This window comes from Telmatherina bonti, assembly GCF_933228915.1.
Source record: "Telmatherina bonti genome assembly, chromosome: 13".
NCBI lineage: Eukaryota > Metazoa > Chordata > Actinopteri > Atheriniformes > Telmatherinidae > Telmatherina > Telmatherina bonti.
This window is the reverse complement of record NC_136611.1, coordinates 1,367,117-1,382,892: the sequence shown is the minus strand read 5'-3', so window position 1 is coordinate 1,382,892 and position 15,776 is coordinate 1,367,117. Positions and strand designations below refer to the sequence as shown.

At 40.5% G+C, this 15,776-nt stretch overlaps 1 protein-coding gene across 3 annotated transcripts in view; it reads right to left on the bottom strand.

The window, feature by feature from the left end:
* Positions 1 to 10,277, bottom strand: part of gle1 (GLE1 RNA export mediator) — a 28,932-nt gene extending 18,655 nt beyond the window's left edge. For all 3 annotated transcript variants that reach the window (XM_079252130.1, XM_079252131.1, XM_079252132.1), the window contains exon 1: positions 10,146 to 10,277. In XM_079252130.1, the coding sequence (XP_079108256.1) occupies positions 10,146 to 10,244 (99 nt within the window). In that variant the 5' untranslated portion in view covers positions 10,245 to 10,277. The remainder of the gene's footprint in view (positions 1 to 10,145) is intronic.
* Between the last annotated feature and the right edge of the window lie 5,499 nt (positions 10,278 to 15,776).

Sequence of the window (15,776 nt, the reverse complement as noted above, 5' to 3'; positions counted from 1 at the left end):
GGAGGTTCTGGAGGTCCTGGAGGTCCTGGAGGTCCTAGAGGTCCTGAAGGCCCTGGAGGATCTGGAGGTCCTGAAGGACCTGAAGGACCTGAAGGCCCTGGAGGTCCTGGAGGTTCTGAAGGTCCTGGAGGTTCTGGATGTCCTGGATGTCCTGGAGGTCCTTTAGGTTCTGGATGTCCTGGATGTCCTGGAGGTTCTGGAGGTCCTGAAGGTCCTGGAGGTCCTTGAGGTTCTGGAGGTCCTGAAGGTTCTGGAGGTCCTGGAGGTTCTGGAGGTTCTGGATGTCCTGGAGGTTCTAGAGGTCCTGAAGGCCCTGGAGGATCTGGAGGTCCTGAAGGCCCTGGAGGTCCTGGAGGTTCTGAAGGTCCTGGAGGTCCTGGAGGTTCTGGATGTCCTGGAGGTCCTGAAGGTCCTGGAGGTCCTGGAGGTTCTGGAGGTCCAGAAGGTCCTGGAGGTCCTGAAGGCCCTGGAGGTTCTAGAGGTCCTGAAGGACCTGAAGGCCCTGGAGGTTCTGGAGGTCCTGGAGGTTCTAGAGGTCCTGAAGGCCCTGGAGCATCTGGAGGTCCTGAAGGACCTGAAGGCCCTGGAGGTCCTGAAGGTTCTGGAGGTCCTGGAGGTTCTGGAGGTCCTGGAGGTCCTGGAGGTTCTGGAGGTTCTGGAGGTCCTGGAGGTCCTGAAGGTCCTGGAGGTCCTGGAGGTTCTGGAGGTCCAGAAGGTCCTGGAGGTCCTGAGGGCCCTGGAGGTTCTAGAGGTCCTGAAGGACCTGAAGGCCCTGGAGGTTCTGGAGGTCCTGGAGGTTCTAGAGGTCCTGAAGGCCCTGGAGCATCTGGAGGTCCTGAAGGACCTGAAGGCCCTGGAGGTCCTGAAGGTTCTGGAGGTCCTGGAGGTTCTGGAGGTTCTGGAGGTCCTGGAGGTCCTGGAGGTTCTGGAGGTCCTGGAGGTTCTGGAGGTTCTGGAGGTCCTGGAGGTCCTGGAGGTCCTGGAGGTTCTGGAGGTCCTGGAGGTTCTGAAGGTCCATGTTCTGCCGTGTGATTGGCTGATGAGAGACATGTTCTGCCGTGTGATTGGCTGATGAGAGACATGTTCTGCCATGTGATTGGCTGATGAGAGACATGTTCTGCCATGTGATTGGCTGATGAGAGACATGTTCTGCCGTGTGATTGGCTGACGAGAGACGTGTTCTGCTGGTGGAGCTAACAGAGCAGAGGGGATCACGCCTAACATCCCTTTAACTACGTTCTACATCCGTGTCAAACTGCAGGAAAAGGTCAGAAAATCACTAAAAGTCTCACAGAAGGGCTGATGATCCTCAACACGTTAAAATAAATAATATTGGCTTTAACAGGTCCAAAGAATCAGGAACAATCATCAGGTTTTTTTTCTCCATATGCTGGATTCAGAAACCAGTTTCCAACAGGGACAGGAAGCATAGACATATGTGTGTATAGACCTGTGTAGACATATTTATAGATGTGATTCTGTGGCTTGACGTGATTCAGCTGAAAAAATGACGTGCTAAAGCTGTGACAGTAAACGCACCAGATAACTTAACTTAACCTGACCTCAGGCAGGGCAAGATGGCGGCGGCACCATAAGCCGTTTGAAATGTCTCTGTGTATGTGTATGTGTATGTATGTGTATGTGTATATGTATGTGAGTATGTATATGTGTATATGTGTATATATATATATATATATATATATATATATATATATATATATATATATATGTGTGTGTGTATGTATGTGTATATGTATGTATGTATATCTATCTTTATGTATGCATGTATGTGTACATGTGTATGTATGTATGTATGTGTATATGTGTGTGTGTATGTATATATGTATATATATAATGTATGTGCGAGTGTATATACATATATATGTAGGTGGGTATGTATGTGCATATACATGTATGCATTGATCTCTTTCTTTTGTTTTTTTTTTTGTTTTTTTTATGTTCTCTTTTCTGTTCTCTTTCTGCCCCTTTCCTGTCCTTTCCGGTCGGGTCCAGCAGCATAAACTCTGTAATACAAGCTATTATCCAAAACAAATTGAAAAATAAAATAAGAATCAAGAAATACAAGGGGATCATTACATCTACAAAAGTTCCCCTTGGCAAAATAAATTTGCTCAGCAGAACATCCAGAACATCAGTCTGCTGCTTAAATGCTGGACAAGACAAAAAAAAAAAAAAAAAAAAAAAAAGAAATGTCTCTGGGAAAAACTGGACTCCAACGATGTATATCGCTAACAAAAGAAGCCAAACAACTGTGCAGTGTGTACTTAAGGTATTTAAGCTATACTGAGCCATAACTGGACTACTTAATAACATTCTAAACAAAATAAAAAACTTTTAGTGAAAAGCGCGAAAGAGGACCCGTGCCACTCAGTGTTGCTAATGCTATCAACAAAACCTTTTTAAAAAAAACAATATGAGCCACTTCTTGAAGAAGGCAGACACACAGAAACGCAAAGAAAGATCGCCTAAAACTCCATTAAGCAAGAAAGGTTAGCATAACTACGCCAACATGGATACTTCAAAGCCACCAGAAACTGAGGGGGAACTAATACCTCTACCTGATACTCCCATCAAAAGCCCTGCTGCTAAGAAGGTTAGCTTGTCTGAGCCAGAGCCATCCTTGTTCGAGCAACAGAAAACCATCCTGAAAGCAGTAAATGATAGAGCTGACGATTTAGCTCTGATGATTAACAGCAATGCCACTGACATTAAAGAAATAAAGAATTCGCATTTGAAGAAATCAACGATGACAAGGCTGAAAGCAAAATGCTGAAAGAAATCTGTGAAAAACAACAAACGGAGCTAATGGCAATAAAGGAAAGGCTGTGTGATGCAGAACGCTACAAAAGGAGATGGTGTCTACGGCTGTACGGTGTTTCTGAAGTGGATGGTGAGGATGTAAAAAGGAGAGTGACTGAGAACGTTGCACCGGAGCTGGGAACGACAGTAGAGGAGGGAATCGATGTGGTGCACAGATTGGGCCGAGGAGACGACACTTCTACAGCCAGGGGAATTATCATTCTCTTTGTCTACCGCACTGTGAGGGATGTCATCTGGAGACAAGCCAAGAACAACGCCTACTTACGAGAAAACAAGCTCCGCTTCAGTGAGGATCTGACTAAAGAAGAGACGCCAGAGCGGCGCTTTGGCCCATTGTTGAAAAAGCACGTAAAGATGGTTTGAAGGCTTACTTTGTGGGTGCAAGAGCCTACGTGGACGGCAAGGAAATTCACCCTAACTGCTCACTGTGACACCAAAAGATAAGTGTTGATGATGTAGCTACACTTTAAGCTCTATACTTAATTACAATGAGTAATTTTGGAATATTTAAAGGCTTAATTTTATGTTAAAGGTAGACATCACTTAAGTTAAATTATAAAGCACAAGGTTCTCTTAGTTTTGTGCAACAGTTTGCATTTCAGAGTGGGTCAAATTGTGTTTATTCATTACAAAGTTTATGGTTTACAATTTACAAGGCTTCAACATTATATGGGAGTCATTTTAACAGCTGACGTTTTACAGAGGACTTCTTTCATCATAAAATAAGTAAATCTTTTTTTTCTTTCTTTTCTGGAGTTATCGCTGTTATCTATTAATGCTACGGCTCTGCGGAATATTGTGAAAAGAAAAGCTCTTTTTCTGTTTGGCAAAGGTGGACTTTATATTTTTTCAAGAGACTCATTCTTGTTCAGGACAATCAGTTCTGGAAGAACCAATGGGGAAGAGACTTGTGGCTTTCGCATGGATAAAAAAAAATCTGCAGGAGTTGCTGTTTTAAGTGACAATTTTAAAGGGAAAATACTGGAAAAATCATTTGATGAAAAGGGTCACTGGATTTTTTTAATGGTAGAATTACATTCACATAACTTTCTGATAGGCAATATCTACGGATATAATTCGGAACCTTTAAACAATTTATTAATAACTGCAATAGAGGATAATATTAATCCATTCATACGCAAATATCCATCAGCCAAAATAATTCTTGGAGGAGATTTTAATATGGTGTGGTCACAGCAATTAGACAGATACCCCCCAAGACCTAGAAATTATGAGAACAATTTGATTGATTTTTGTAATCGAACAAATTTAGTAGATATTTGGAGACAACGTAACCCTACCGAACAACAATATACTTGGAGCAAAAAAAATGTTACCTTATCATCTAGAATAGACTTTTGGTTAATCTGAAGAGATATGGAGGGGCTGGTAACTGAAGTATTGATTAGCCCTGCCATTATGACCGATCATAGATCTATTCTTAAAACAAATTTAGCAGCCCAAGACAACAAAAGAAATTTTACAAACTGGAAACTAAATAACTCTCTCTTATCACATAATGACTTTATAAAGTCAGTCAAAGAACTGTTTGAACGGTACTGGAACTCTGCAAATGCTGATAAAAATGATGGAAAACACTGGGAACTTCTGAAGTATGAAATTAGAAAATATGCTCTACGTTTCGGGAAAGAATTGGCTCGAAAGAAAAGAGCTAAGATTGAGCACTTAACAAAAAGTATATCGGATATGACTTTAAAATTAACAAATGATATTGTATTAACGCCAGAATTAAATAAACTTCAACATGAATTAGATGAATTGTATGCCGAGAGAACCAAGGGAGCCTTTGTACGATCAAGAGTAAAGTGGATAGAAGAAGGGGGAAGAAACAGTAAATACTTTTTCAATCTAGAAAAGAGAAATGCAGTGTCAAATTTATTATCTAAATTAAGAATAGGTGATCTATTAAGTGAAGATGCTGAAATAATCTCAAAGTTCGTTAGTAATTTCTACGCAAATCTTTATAAAGAAGACACCTTTCATGACAGCTCTTCTATACTAAACAATTTGGAAAATGTAAAAAAAAGCAAGCGACAACATTAAAAAAGAATGTGATGAAACTTTAATGGGCTATTAAGAACCTTAAACGTAACAAGTCGCCGGGCAATGATGGTCTCACATCTGAATTCTATCAAAAGTTTTCTGTTGAAATTTCTAAATTTTTACTCGCAGTGTACAATGAGTCCATAATTAAGGAAGAATTACCTCACTCAATGAAGCAAGGTCTGATTACCCGATCCCCAAACCCAAAAAGGATCTACTTCTTATTGACGACTGGTGTGGAATTACTCTTTTAAATAACAATTATAAAATTCTTCAGCTATTATGACTAAAAGATTAAAAAGAGGGTTAAATGAAATTATTCATGAATCTCAAAGTGGTTTTATGCCAGGAAGGCATTTTTCCAATAATATCAGGCTTGTGCTAGATTTAATAGATTATAATGAATTAATCCCAGATGATCCCCTAATACTTTTTCTCGACTTTCAAAAGGCATTTGACACTGTCAGTCATAAGTTCATCTTTGATGTTCTTTCTTTTTTGAATTTGGAAACTTTTTTATAAGTGCTATTAAAACATTGTACAAAGATAACAATAGTTCTGTGAAACTCCTTCATGGTACATCGTCAAGGTTTAACATAGGTAAAGGAGTAAGGCAAGGTTGCCTCTCCTTACATCTTTTTACTAGTTGCTCAAGTGTTAAATTATTTAGTGTCTCAAAGCCTGATTAAAGGAATTAATCTTCTTGGAAAAGAACTCATAATAACACAGCTCGCAGATGATACCACAATATTTCTGAAAAATGCTGATGAAGTTCCCATAGCTTTATCCACTTTCTCATTATTTTCCAAAGCCTCAGACTTAAAGTTAAATCTTACAAGATGTGAAATTCTATCTATAAGAACAATCAACTGCACTGAAATCTGTAGCATTCCAGTTAAAGACTCAGTTACTTATCTTGGCATTAATATCAGTACTAACTTTAAAAAGAGAGAACGTGATCATCTTGCTCCTATTGAAGATGCTATAAAAAAGAAATTTAACTGTTGGCTGGTAAGAGATTTATCAATATATGGAAGAGTCTTACTAAGTAAAGCAGAAGGAATGTCGAGAGCCTCTTAGGCCTTCAGTTCTTTATATGTCTCCAAATCTACATGTTCACAACTAGATAAAAACCTTCTCAAATTTATACGGAAAAACAAACCTCACAACGTGAAGAAAATGGTTCTGACCAATCCTCTAGCTGAAGGAGGACTAAATCTGCTCACATTTGATGTTTTTAATCAAATTATAAAAATTAATTGGATCAAAAGATACTTAAAAATGCTAACAGTTTATGGAATACCATCCCTAATTATCTTTTCCAGAAAGTAGGTGGCCTTAATTTTCTTTTGAAATGTCCCTTTTCAATAGGAAAACTACCAATCAAACTTGCTAATTTTCATCACCAAGCTTTATTATGCTGGCAGCTTCTTTACAAACACAATTACTCTCCTCACCACTGTATACTATGGAACAACTTATATATTTCACACAGAAATAGGACTTTGTACTTGGAAAACTGGTTTGTGAATAATGTAAACACTGTAAAACAACTCTTAAATGATAATGGTGAGTTTTATAGCTATGAGGCGTTCTTAGACACTTACCCTTTTGAGGTCTCCAGGCAAGAATTTCATACAGTGATCAATTCAATACCTTACAATATAAAAATTCTTGCTGGTAACATTCAGAGTACCACACTCTCAACTTTGGAGAGCTCTATCTCTATAAATGGTTTGGATTTACTGAATAAAAAATGCTTGAATAATTTTATTAGAAGTGGTCTGGAGTATATCTCAGCTCCAGCTTGTAAATTTAGATCAATTTGTCTGAATAAAAACAATGGAACACAATCTTTGTAATGCCTCATAGATATATACTCACAAATAAGATTAAAGAGCTTTTTTTTAAGATTAGCCATAGATACTATCCTGTTAAGGCAAATGTATGTCGTTTTATACCAGGCATAAGTAACAGATGTACTTTTTGTGATCGTGAAAGAGACTGTCGAACATATATTTGTTGACTGTTTTCACACCACTTCATTTTGGTTCCAGTTTGAAAGATATATCTCAAGGACACTTTAAAAAGAAACCATATTAAAAAAAAAAAAAGATATTCTTTTTACTTTAACAACCCTAATTTATCGGTTGATGAAATATATATCATCAATTTGATTTGTATACTAGCAAAATTCTTTATTCATAAGATGATCTGGCTAAAGAAATTGCCCTCCTTGAAAAAAAAATTTTAATCAAATGAATAAAAGAGTGATTTTTTAATTTATTTTTTTTTTAGAAAAATACAAATTCATTACCCCATCTTAGCAGACCCCTTGTGTTTACTTTTATTATTTATTTTTATTATGGTGTTTTTTGAATGTCAATGGAAATGTACGTTTCTAAAATGTTACATGTTAAACATATGTTGAAATAAAATAAACAGCAAAAAAAAAAAAAAAAAAAAAAAAAAGCCTGAACTGACCTAACCTAGCCTAACTTGACCTGTGGTTATTACAACTATAACTCAGTCTTCTGGAGCCTAAACCAGGTTAATGAAGCATAAAGATAACTAATATCTGGGAACTGGAAGTTACTTCCTGTCAACAGGAACTTTATGTAGCAGACAGTTAGTTAGTTAGTTAGTTATAACCTAACTAACTAATTAATTAATCAATCAACCAACCCTGTTGGAACTAGTTATTAAACTGTAGACACACTTTAGCTTAACTAAGCCTGGTTAGCGGTAACTCTCCAGCTGGTTCTGTAGCCTGGTTAGCGGTAACTACCCAGCTGGTTATGTAGCCTGGTTAGCGGTAACTACCCAGCTGGTTATGTAGCCTGGTTAGCGGTAACTCTCCAGCTGGTTCTGTAGCCTGGTTAGCGGTAACTACCCAGCTGGTTATGTAGCCTGGTTAGCGGTAACTCTCCAGCTGGTTATGTAGCCTGGTTAGCGGTAACTCCCCAGCTGGTTATGTAGCCTGGTTAGCGGTAACTCTCCAGCTGGTTATGTAGCCTGGTTAGCGGTAACTCTCCAGCTGGTTCTGTAGCTTGGTTAGCGGTAACTACCCAGCTGGTTATGTAGCCTGGTTAGCGGTAACTCTCCAGCTGGTTCTGTAGCCTGGTTAGCGGTAACTCCCCAGCTGGTTATGTAGCCTGGTTAGCGGTAACTCCCCAGCTGGTTATGTAGCCTGGTTAGCGGTAACTCCCCAGCTGGTTATGTAGCCTGGTTAGCGGTAACTCCCCAGCTGGTTATGTAGCCTGGTTAGCGGTAACTCCCCAGCTGGTTATGTAGCCTGGTTAGCGGTAACTCTCCAGCTGGTTATGTAGCCTGGTTAGCGGTAACTCCCCAGCTGGTTATGTAGCCTGGTTAGCGGTAACTCCCCAGCTGGTTATGTAGCCTAGTTAGCGGTAACTCTCCAGCTGGTTATGTAGCCTGGTTAGCGGTAACTCTCCAGCTGGTTCTGTAGCCTGGTTAGCGGTAACTACCCAGCTGGTTATGTAGCCTGGTTAGCGGTAACTCTCCAGCTGGTTATGTAGCCTGGTTAGCGGTAACTCTCCAGCTGGTTCTGTAGCTTGGTTAGCGGTAACTACCCAGTTGGTTCTGTAGCCTGGTTAGCGGTAACTCTCCAGCTGGTTAGCGGTAACTACCCAGCTGGTTATGTAGCCTAGTTAGCGGTAACTACCCAGCTGGTTATGTAGCCTGGTTAGCGGTAACTACCCAGCTGGTTCTGTAGCCTGGTTAGCGGTAACTACCCAGCTGGTTATGTAGCCTGGTTAGCGGTAACTCTCCAGCTGGTTCTGTAGCCTAGTTAGCGGTAACTCTCCAGCTGGTTCTGTAGCCTGGTTAGCGGTAACTACCCAGCTGGTTCTGTAGCCTGGTTAGCGGTAACTACCCAGCTGGTTAGCGGTAACTCTCCAGCTGGTTCTGTAGCCTGGTTAGCGGTAACTACCCAGTTGGTTCTGTAGCCTGGTTAGCGGTAACTCTCCAGCTGGTTAGCGGTAACTACCCAGCTGGTTATGTAGCCTAGTTAGCTGTAACTACCCAGCTGGTTATGTAGCCTGGTTAGCGGTAACTCTCCAGCTGGTTCTGTAGCCTAGTTAGCGGTAACTACCCAGCTGGTTATGTAGCCTGGTTAGCAGTAACTCTCCAGCTGGTTCTGTAGCCTGGTTAGCGGTAACTACCCAGCTGGTTCTGTAGCCTGGTTAGCGGTAACTACCCAGCTGGTTAGCGGTAACTCTCCAGCTGGTTCTGTAGCCTAGTTAGCGGTAACTACCCAGCTGGTTAGCGGTAACTCTCCAGCTGGTTCTGTAGCCTAGTTAGCGGTAACTCTCCAGCTGGTTCTGTAGCCTGGTTAGCGGTAACTCTCCAGCTGGTTCTGTAGCCTAGTTAGCGGTAACTACCCAGCTGGTTAGCGGTAACTCTCCAGCTGGTTCTGTAGCCTGGTTAGCGGTAACTACCCAGCTGGTTCTGTAGCCTGGTTAGCGGTAACTACCCAGCTGGTTAGCGGTAACTCTCCAGCTGGTTCTGTAGCCTAGTTAGCGGTAACTACCCAGCTTGTTAGCGGTAACTCTCCAGCTGGTTCTGTAGCCTAGTTAGCGGTAACTCTCCAGCTGGTTCTGTAGCCTGGTTAGCGGTAACTACCCAGCTGGTTCTGTAGCCTGGTTAGCGGTAACTACCCAGCTGGTTAGCGGTAACTCTCCAGCTGGTTCTGTAGCCTAGTTAGCGGTAACTACCCAGCTTGTTAGCGGTAACTCTCCAGCTGGTTCTGTAGCCTAGTTAGCGGTAACTCTCCAGCTGGTTCTGTAGCCTAGTTAGCGGTAACTACCCAGCTGGTTAGCGGTAACTCTCCAGCTGGTTCTGTAGCCTGGTTAGCGGTAACTCTCCAGCTGGTTCTGTAGCCTGGTTAGCGGTAACTACCCAGCTGGTTCTGTAGCCTGGTTAGCGGTAACTACCCAGCTGGTTAGCGGTAACTCTCCAGCTGGTTCTGTAGCCTAGTTAGCGGTAACTACCCAGCTTGTTAGCGGTAACTCTCCAGCTGGTTCTGTAGCCTAGTTAGCGGTAACTCTCCAGCTGGTTCTGTAGCCTAGTTAGCGGTAACTACCCAGCTGGTTAGCGGTAACTCTCCAGCTGGTTCTGTAGCCTGGTTAGCGGTAACTCTCCAGCTGGTTCTGTAGCCTGGTTAGCGGTAACTACCCAGCTGGTTCTGTAGCTCAGGTAGGGTCAGCGCGCGGACTCACCTGTCCCCTCTCCGACCAGAAGGGGTCAAAGGTGACCTTAGCTTTGGGGGAACGTTTTAAAGCCTGCAAAGTTTCCCATCTCAGACTTCCGGAAGGCATGGCGGCTCAAGCTGCTGGAGGAGCCAAGCGATGTTACACGAAATATAGTCCGACGTCAAACAACCGTTCCCATTGGTTCCGGGTCAAAACCTTGTCGCTTTGTTCGTTTTCCATATTTGCACATTTCCACTTTTTAAAATGACATAAAAATATTTATAAAATGACAGCAACTTATACTTTTAAATATATTCTACAAACATCAGCCATGATGTTTTTTTCCTGTCTGTAAAGCGTCCTGAGATGCATTGCCGTGATTGGACGCTATATAAATAAAGTTGAATTGAATCCGATCGTTTCTTTGGCAAAGATCATCGTTTCTTAGATCACATGGGTGGAACCAACCAATCAGAGTGGGTTTGCAGACAACAAACTCCTCCTTCCTCCTGGCAACCTGCTGAGGGAAAAGGAGTGGACCCATCTTATTTTTATTATTAGGCCCGAGCACCTAAGGCCTATTGAAACGCAAGCGTTTTTTATTCTTCTTCTTATTATTATTATTCTGCCAAATTAATTGCCTTTTAGGGGGCCTGAACATGCCCTAAAACTCACCAAATTTTGTTAATTTTTGGAATGTGAAAATTTTCGTATTTTAATGTACTCGGATTGATTCGGGCAAAATTGAACGAGAGCGCCACCTATTTTTGTGCCCCGCCACTGCATGTCATCAATCTTTATAAAAATTGACACACATGTTCTACATGACAAGAGGAACAAAAAAATCCTCTTAACGTCATCATGAAAAGTCGACAGGAAGGCGGCCATTTTAGGTCAAAGTTGCGGGGTTTTTTTGTTTGTTTGTTTGTTTGTTTTTTTTTTCAAATAAAACTTTATTGACAGTTGGACATTACAAGCTACGGATGCAGGACAGAACAACAAAACATGAACAGGGATAATGACAGGGATCAGAGAGGATGGACTACAGAGGAGTACATGCTTTTCAGTAGATGTTGAATAGCAGACATAAATCAGTGGTTTTAACAGCTTTCTTATTTTTAGAATGTTTTATTGTTGTGAGGTATTGTTTGATTTCCTTTGTAAAGATTTAAAAAAGAGGGTTTTTTGTTTGAGAATTTACATTTATGTATATGGTATTTTGCCAGCAACAAAATTAGATTGATTATAAAATATTGATCTGATTTGGCAGCGTCAAAGGAAAAAAAAAGCCAGACTATACATCTTCATATACTAGAGTGAAGTCAAAATCAATTTTTTGGGGAAATAAATGTGCACACATTTTGTCAGAATACAGAGGAAAAATCACAAGACCAGAATAGATATTGCATGTCTTCAGTAGAGTGATCGCAGAATGAGCAGGTGGCTTCAATATCCTTTCTGTACCTGTGCAAAAATAGTTTACAGGGATAGAAACGATGAATGATTTTCATTGAGACTTCCTTGATTTTGTTCACAATAAAATATTTAGAGGGAAGACGCCAGATAGCTTTCCAGTTCAGATTTGGAACCATGTTATTCCAGTAAGACACTACATTTGGAACAGAGATTTTATCTCGCTGGAATAAATTGTGTATATCACGATTGCTATTTTTCTTTTTAGTGAAAAAACAAATGTGACCTGTATTGGTGTCGAGAGGATCCAAGTTGGTGGCCATGGTTACGGCAGAACTTCTGAGGAGCATTATGGCACCAAAAACAAGAGCATATTCTCTCGGTGGTATTGGGACGCCGCAGGTGTCTAAAAGTTCTGAGTAAGACATCAGAACACCACTGGGATGGAACAGCTGTTTAACCAACAGGATTCCACGTTAAAACCAGTTCTCCATAAATAATGATTTGTGTTTATACAAGATGTCTTTGTTGTTCCAAATGAAGTATTGATGGGGGGGGGGGGGGGGGGGGGGGTTATGTTTATAGATTAGGGACCAGGAGAGAAGCGTTTATTGAAATTGGACAGCTTTATGGGGATTTTTGTAATATTGTAGTTACAAAGTAATAGAAATTTAATGCCACCAACCTTTGAAAAAATGTAATTAGGATGAAGTCCCAGATAGAAGATGGGTTTCTAAGGAATTGTTTAATCCAGTTTATTTTAAATGTATTGTTTAAAGTGGAAAAATCATGGAAGTTTAGGCCACTATTTTCATAAGAATTCATCAGGACTGATTTTCTGATATAGTGGATCTTATTTTTCCATACAAAGTTAGAAAGCATTTTGTCAATGGAGTCTGTGGTGTTTTTGTTCACATTAAGGGACAAGGCTGCATCGGTCTGACGAGAAATGCCCTCTGCTTTAGTTAGTAATATTCTGCCTCTGATTGATAGATCTCTTTGGATCCAAGAATTAAGCTTTTTCTGCGTTTTTTCTATGACAGGGTCAAAAATAAAAGCACATCTTTTATCTTGATTTTTAGCTATAGTTATGCCGAGATAAGTGACCGAGTCCTTTTCAGGAATGCCACAGATGGAAGGGACATTTTTGAGAGATAGAAGTTCACATTTGTTGATACTTAAATCCAGACCAGAAGCATTAGAGAATGGTTTGATGATGGTGATGGCTGCGGAGACTTGTGAGGCGTCATGTAAAAACAAAGTTGCATCGTCAGCCAGTTGACTGATGATTATTTCTCTTTCAGCCACAGTGATGCCTTTCAGGTGGTTTATTTGAATAAAATCTGAGAGTAATTGAGTGCATAGCAGGAACAAGTACGGGGAGACTGGGCAGCCCTGTCTAACGCCGCGCTTCACATCAAACCTAGGAGAGGTGCCTGCAGAGAGTTTGATGGAGCAGTTTGCGTTTTTTATACATGGTTTTAACAGCTGCGCAGAAATAAGGGCCAAAACCGAATTTTTCTAAGGCTTTACTGGAGTACATCCAGTAAATGGTTAGCTTTCCCTCATCTTCTTTCCATCCATGTTCTATAGGATTTGGGACCACAGGGTTAGCCTGCAGACTGCTCCTCCAGATGGCTGCCTGATAAGTTGCTCATTCAACATGCAGGAAGAGACAGTCCCTACATGGTGGCAGTAGGCTACACTCAATATTGCCCCTTTTAGAACAGAAGAGCTGGTAGTGTAGTTGGTTCACCTCACCAGTGCTTCTGTTACCATCATACATGTGATGTGAACTCCTCAATTCTTTGGAACAGTTCCTCACTCAGATCCCATGATTGCCCAAGTTTACTGAAAGTTTTTTGTTATAAAATGTCCTCCTTCACTTTCTTCAGGACATTTCTCTGTATTGTGGGACTTTCCACTCTTCCACTAGCAACTTGACGAGTCTAGTCTTATTGGATGGACTGCACAGAAAAGTTCTCCACTGATTGATGCAGTGCCCCCTTGCCCGGGTCTTATAGTGCACAGCGATGTCTGCTCCCGAATTAAGTCTTTCAGCATTTTTAATTGAAGTCTGGTGGTACACATTAAACAACATCAGTCCTTTGAATCTGTGCCCCCTCATGGAAGACCTGCTTGAAGACTGAATATGCCACCTGTTCAAAGGTTTTGTTGTTGCCATTCATTTTCTGGATCAGTGTTACAAACCTCTGCTACATCTGCTAGAGGAAGAGGGGCAGTAACATTAAAAACATAAGATAAATTAGGGGGAAAGGATTTAACATTTCACCAACACTTTGGTCACAAAACAACCTTGCTGGTTCACACCACAAAACGATACAATAACATCCGAAGGCCAACTTCAAGGGCTGACAATGGCAGCAGCAGCAACAACAACAAAACCAAACAGTCTCAAAAAATAGTATTATCAGAAATACCTTTTGTAAAACAAGTTTTGATACAAATTAAGTTTGGATCATAGACCGTATATGAAAGATGGATGGAGCCTCCGGCGGAAAAAGTGAAGCCTATGTGGAAGTGCATAAAACTGCAGTTCCCCCCTCACCCGCTAGGGCTGGCTCCAAAACAGAGCAAATCCCCATAGACTCCCATGTTAAAAAGACCAACTTCACGAACGAAATAATCATGTTTACAGCAGAAATAAACATGTTTACAGCAGAAATAATCATGTTTACAGCAGAAATAATCATGTTTACAGCAGAAATAAACATGTTTACAGCAGAAATAAACATGTTTACAGCCTGGTTCAAAAATCCATTTTCGGTTTATAGGTCAGGTTTACCTTCATGACAACTGTGTGGGGAATGAATTTTTTTTGTAATTCGCCTGTTTAAAAGTAATTTAATCTCGAAGTTTGGCATATTTAGGGGCGTGTCCTTTTGACTGACAGGTACCAGACCTCATGCTTCAAGTCAGAAGAACGTAGAACCACCGCGGTTTTTAGCCTGGTTAACAACGTGACTTAGCTTTAGCCCGCTTACCTCCGTTAGCTGGTTAGCTCCTGTTATCTCCAGGTTAGCTCGGTTAGCTCTTAGCTACAGGCAGCTCAGAGTTTGCTTGATGTCAAACATCCACCATGATGCTCACAGCCCCCCTCTCAGCTCCACCTCTTTGCCCATATTTATATTTTCTGGGCGAGACGACACACATGCCCCTGCCAAGATGGTGATGGTAGGAACCGCCCACCGAGCTCCAGTTCAGCTCTTCAGAAACCTACGGGTGACGTCACGGAGGCCACGCCCATCTTTTATATACAGTCTATGGTTTAGAAAAACATGTAAGGTGGAATCTCATTTAAAACGTACTAATGTACTTGCATGTATGACTAAAAACGATATGAGATGTGTTTAGAGATATGTTAAAAACAATTCTATTATGTGATCATGCATGTGATTAAGAGGGTTTTCCAGAGAGAATCAGGTTTATTGGATTTCATTACATTGTAAATAAAAAAAAAAACAAAACTTGTCAGTAGCACAACTGTGTTTTTCAGCTGGCTAACAGTGCACCGGTAGCTCCTATTAGCTATCCTAGGTTAGCTTGGTTAGCTCTTAGCCAAAGGTAGCTGGGAGTTTGATGGGTTTGATGGATTATTCACCCCATACTCACAACCCCCCACTGGTTTTCACCCTGTTTTTTAAAAAAATTTTTTTTAATAAAATGTAAAACATAAAGCAAAACACAAGAATATTTTAGACTGAATTGACTAATTCATCAGTCAAGTCAGCATCGGTTTGCAAGAAGAAGTACAACTGTTGGATATATCCTTTATGGAATATGGTAAAGGACTAATTTTTTGACAATAAATTTAAAGAAATTAATAATTTACTTTCAATTTGAAATATTTGTTTTGAGACTACAACCACTCACATGGCTTATAATTGAAAAGTTGTCTTGCCAAAAACAAACTACAAAGATTCTTCTAAACTGTGCTAATCTCAGGCCTTAGCAATGTGAAATATTTTTAACTGAACATCATATAGTGTCTACAGTCATAATTTTTAAAAATTGTATGACATTTTATTTGAAAATACGATTGTATATTACGTTGTTTTATGACAGCAATTTCACTAGAGCACAGATAAAAAAAATGTCATGTTCTTTCCATCTTTTCTCATTCTACTCCATTTGAATCTAATAATCTGAAAATGTTCTTCAAGTTTAATGTTAATAATCACCTCTGGCATTATAAGAATATTAGCATATTATACATTTTTTGAA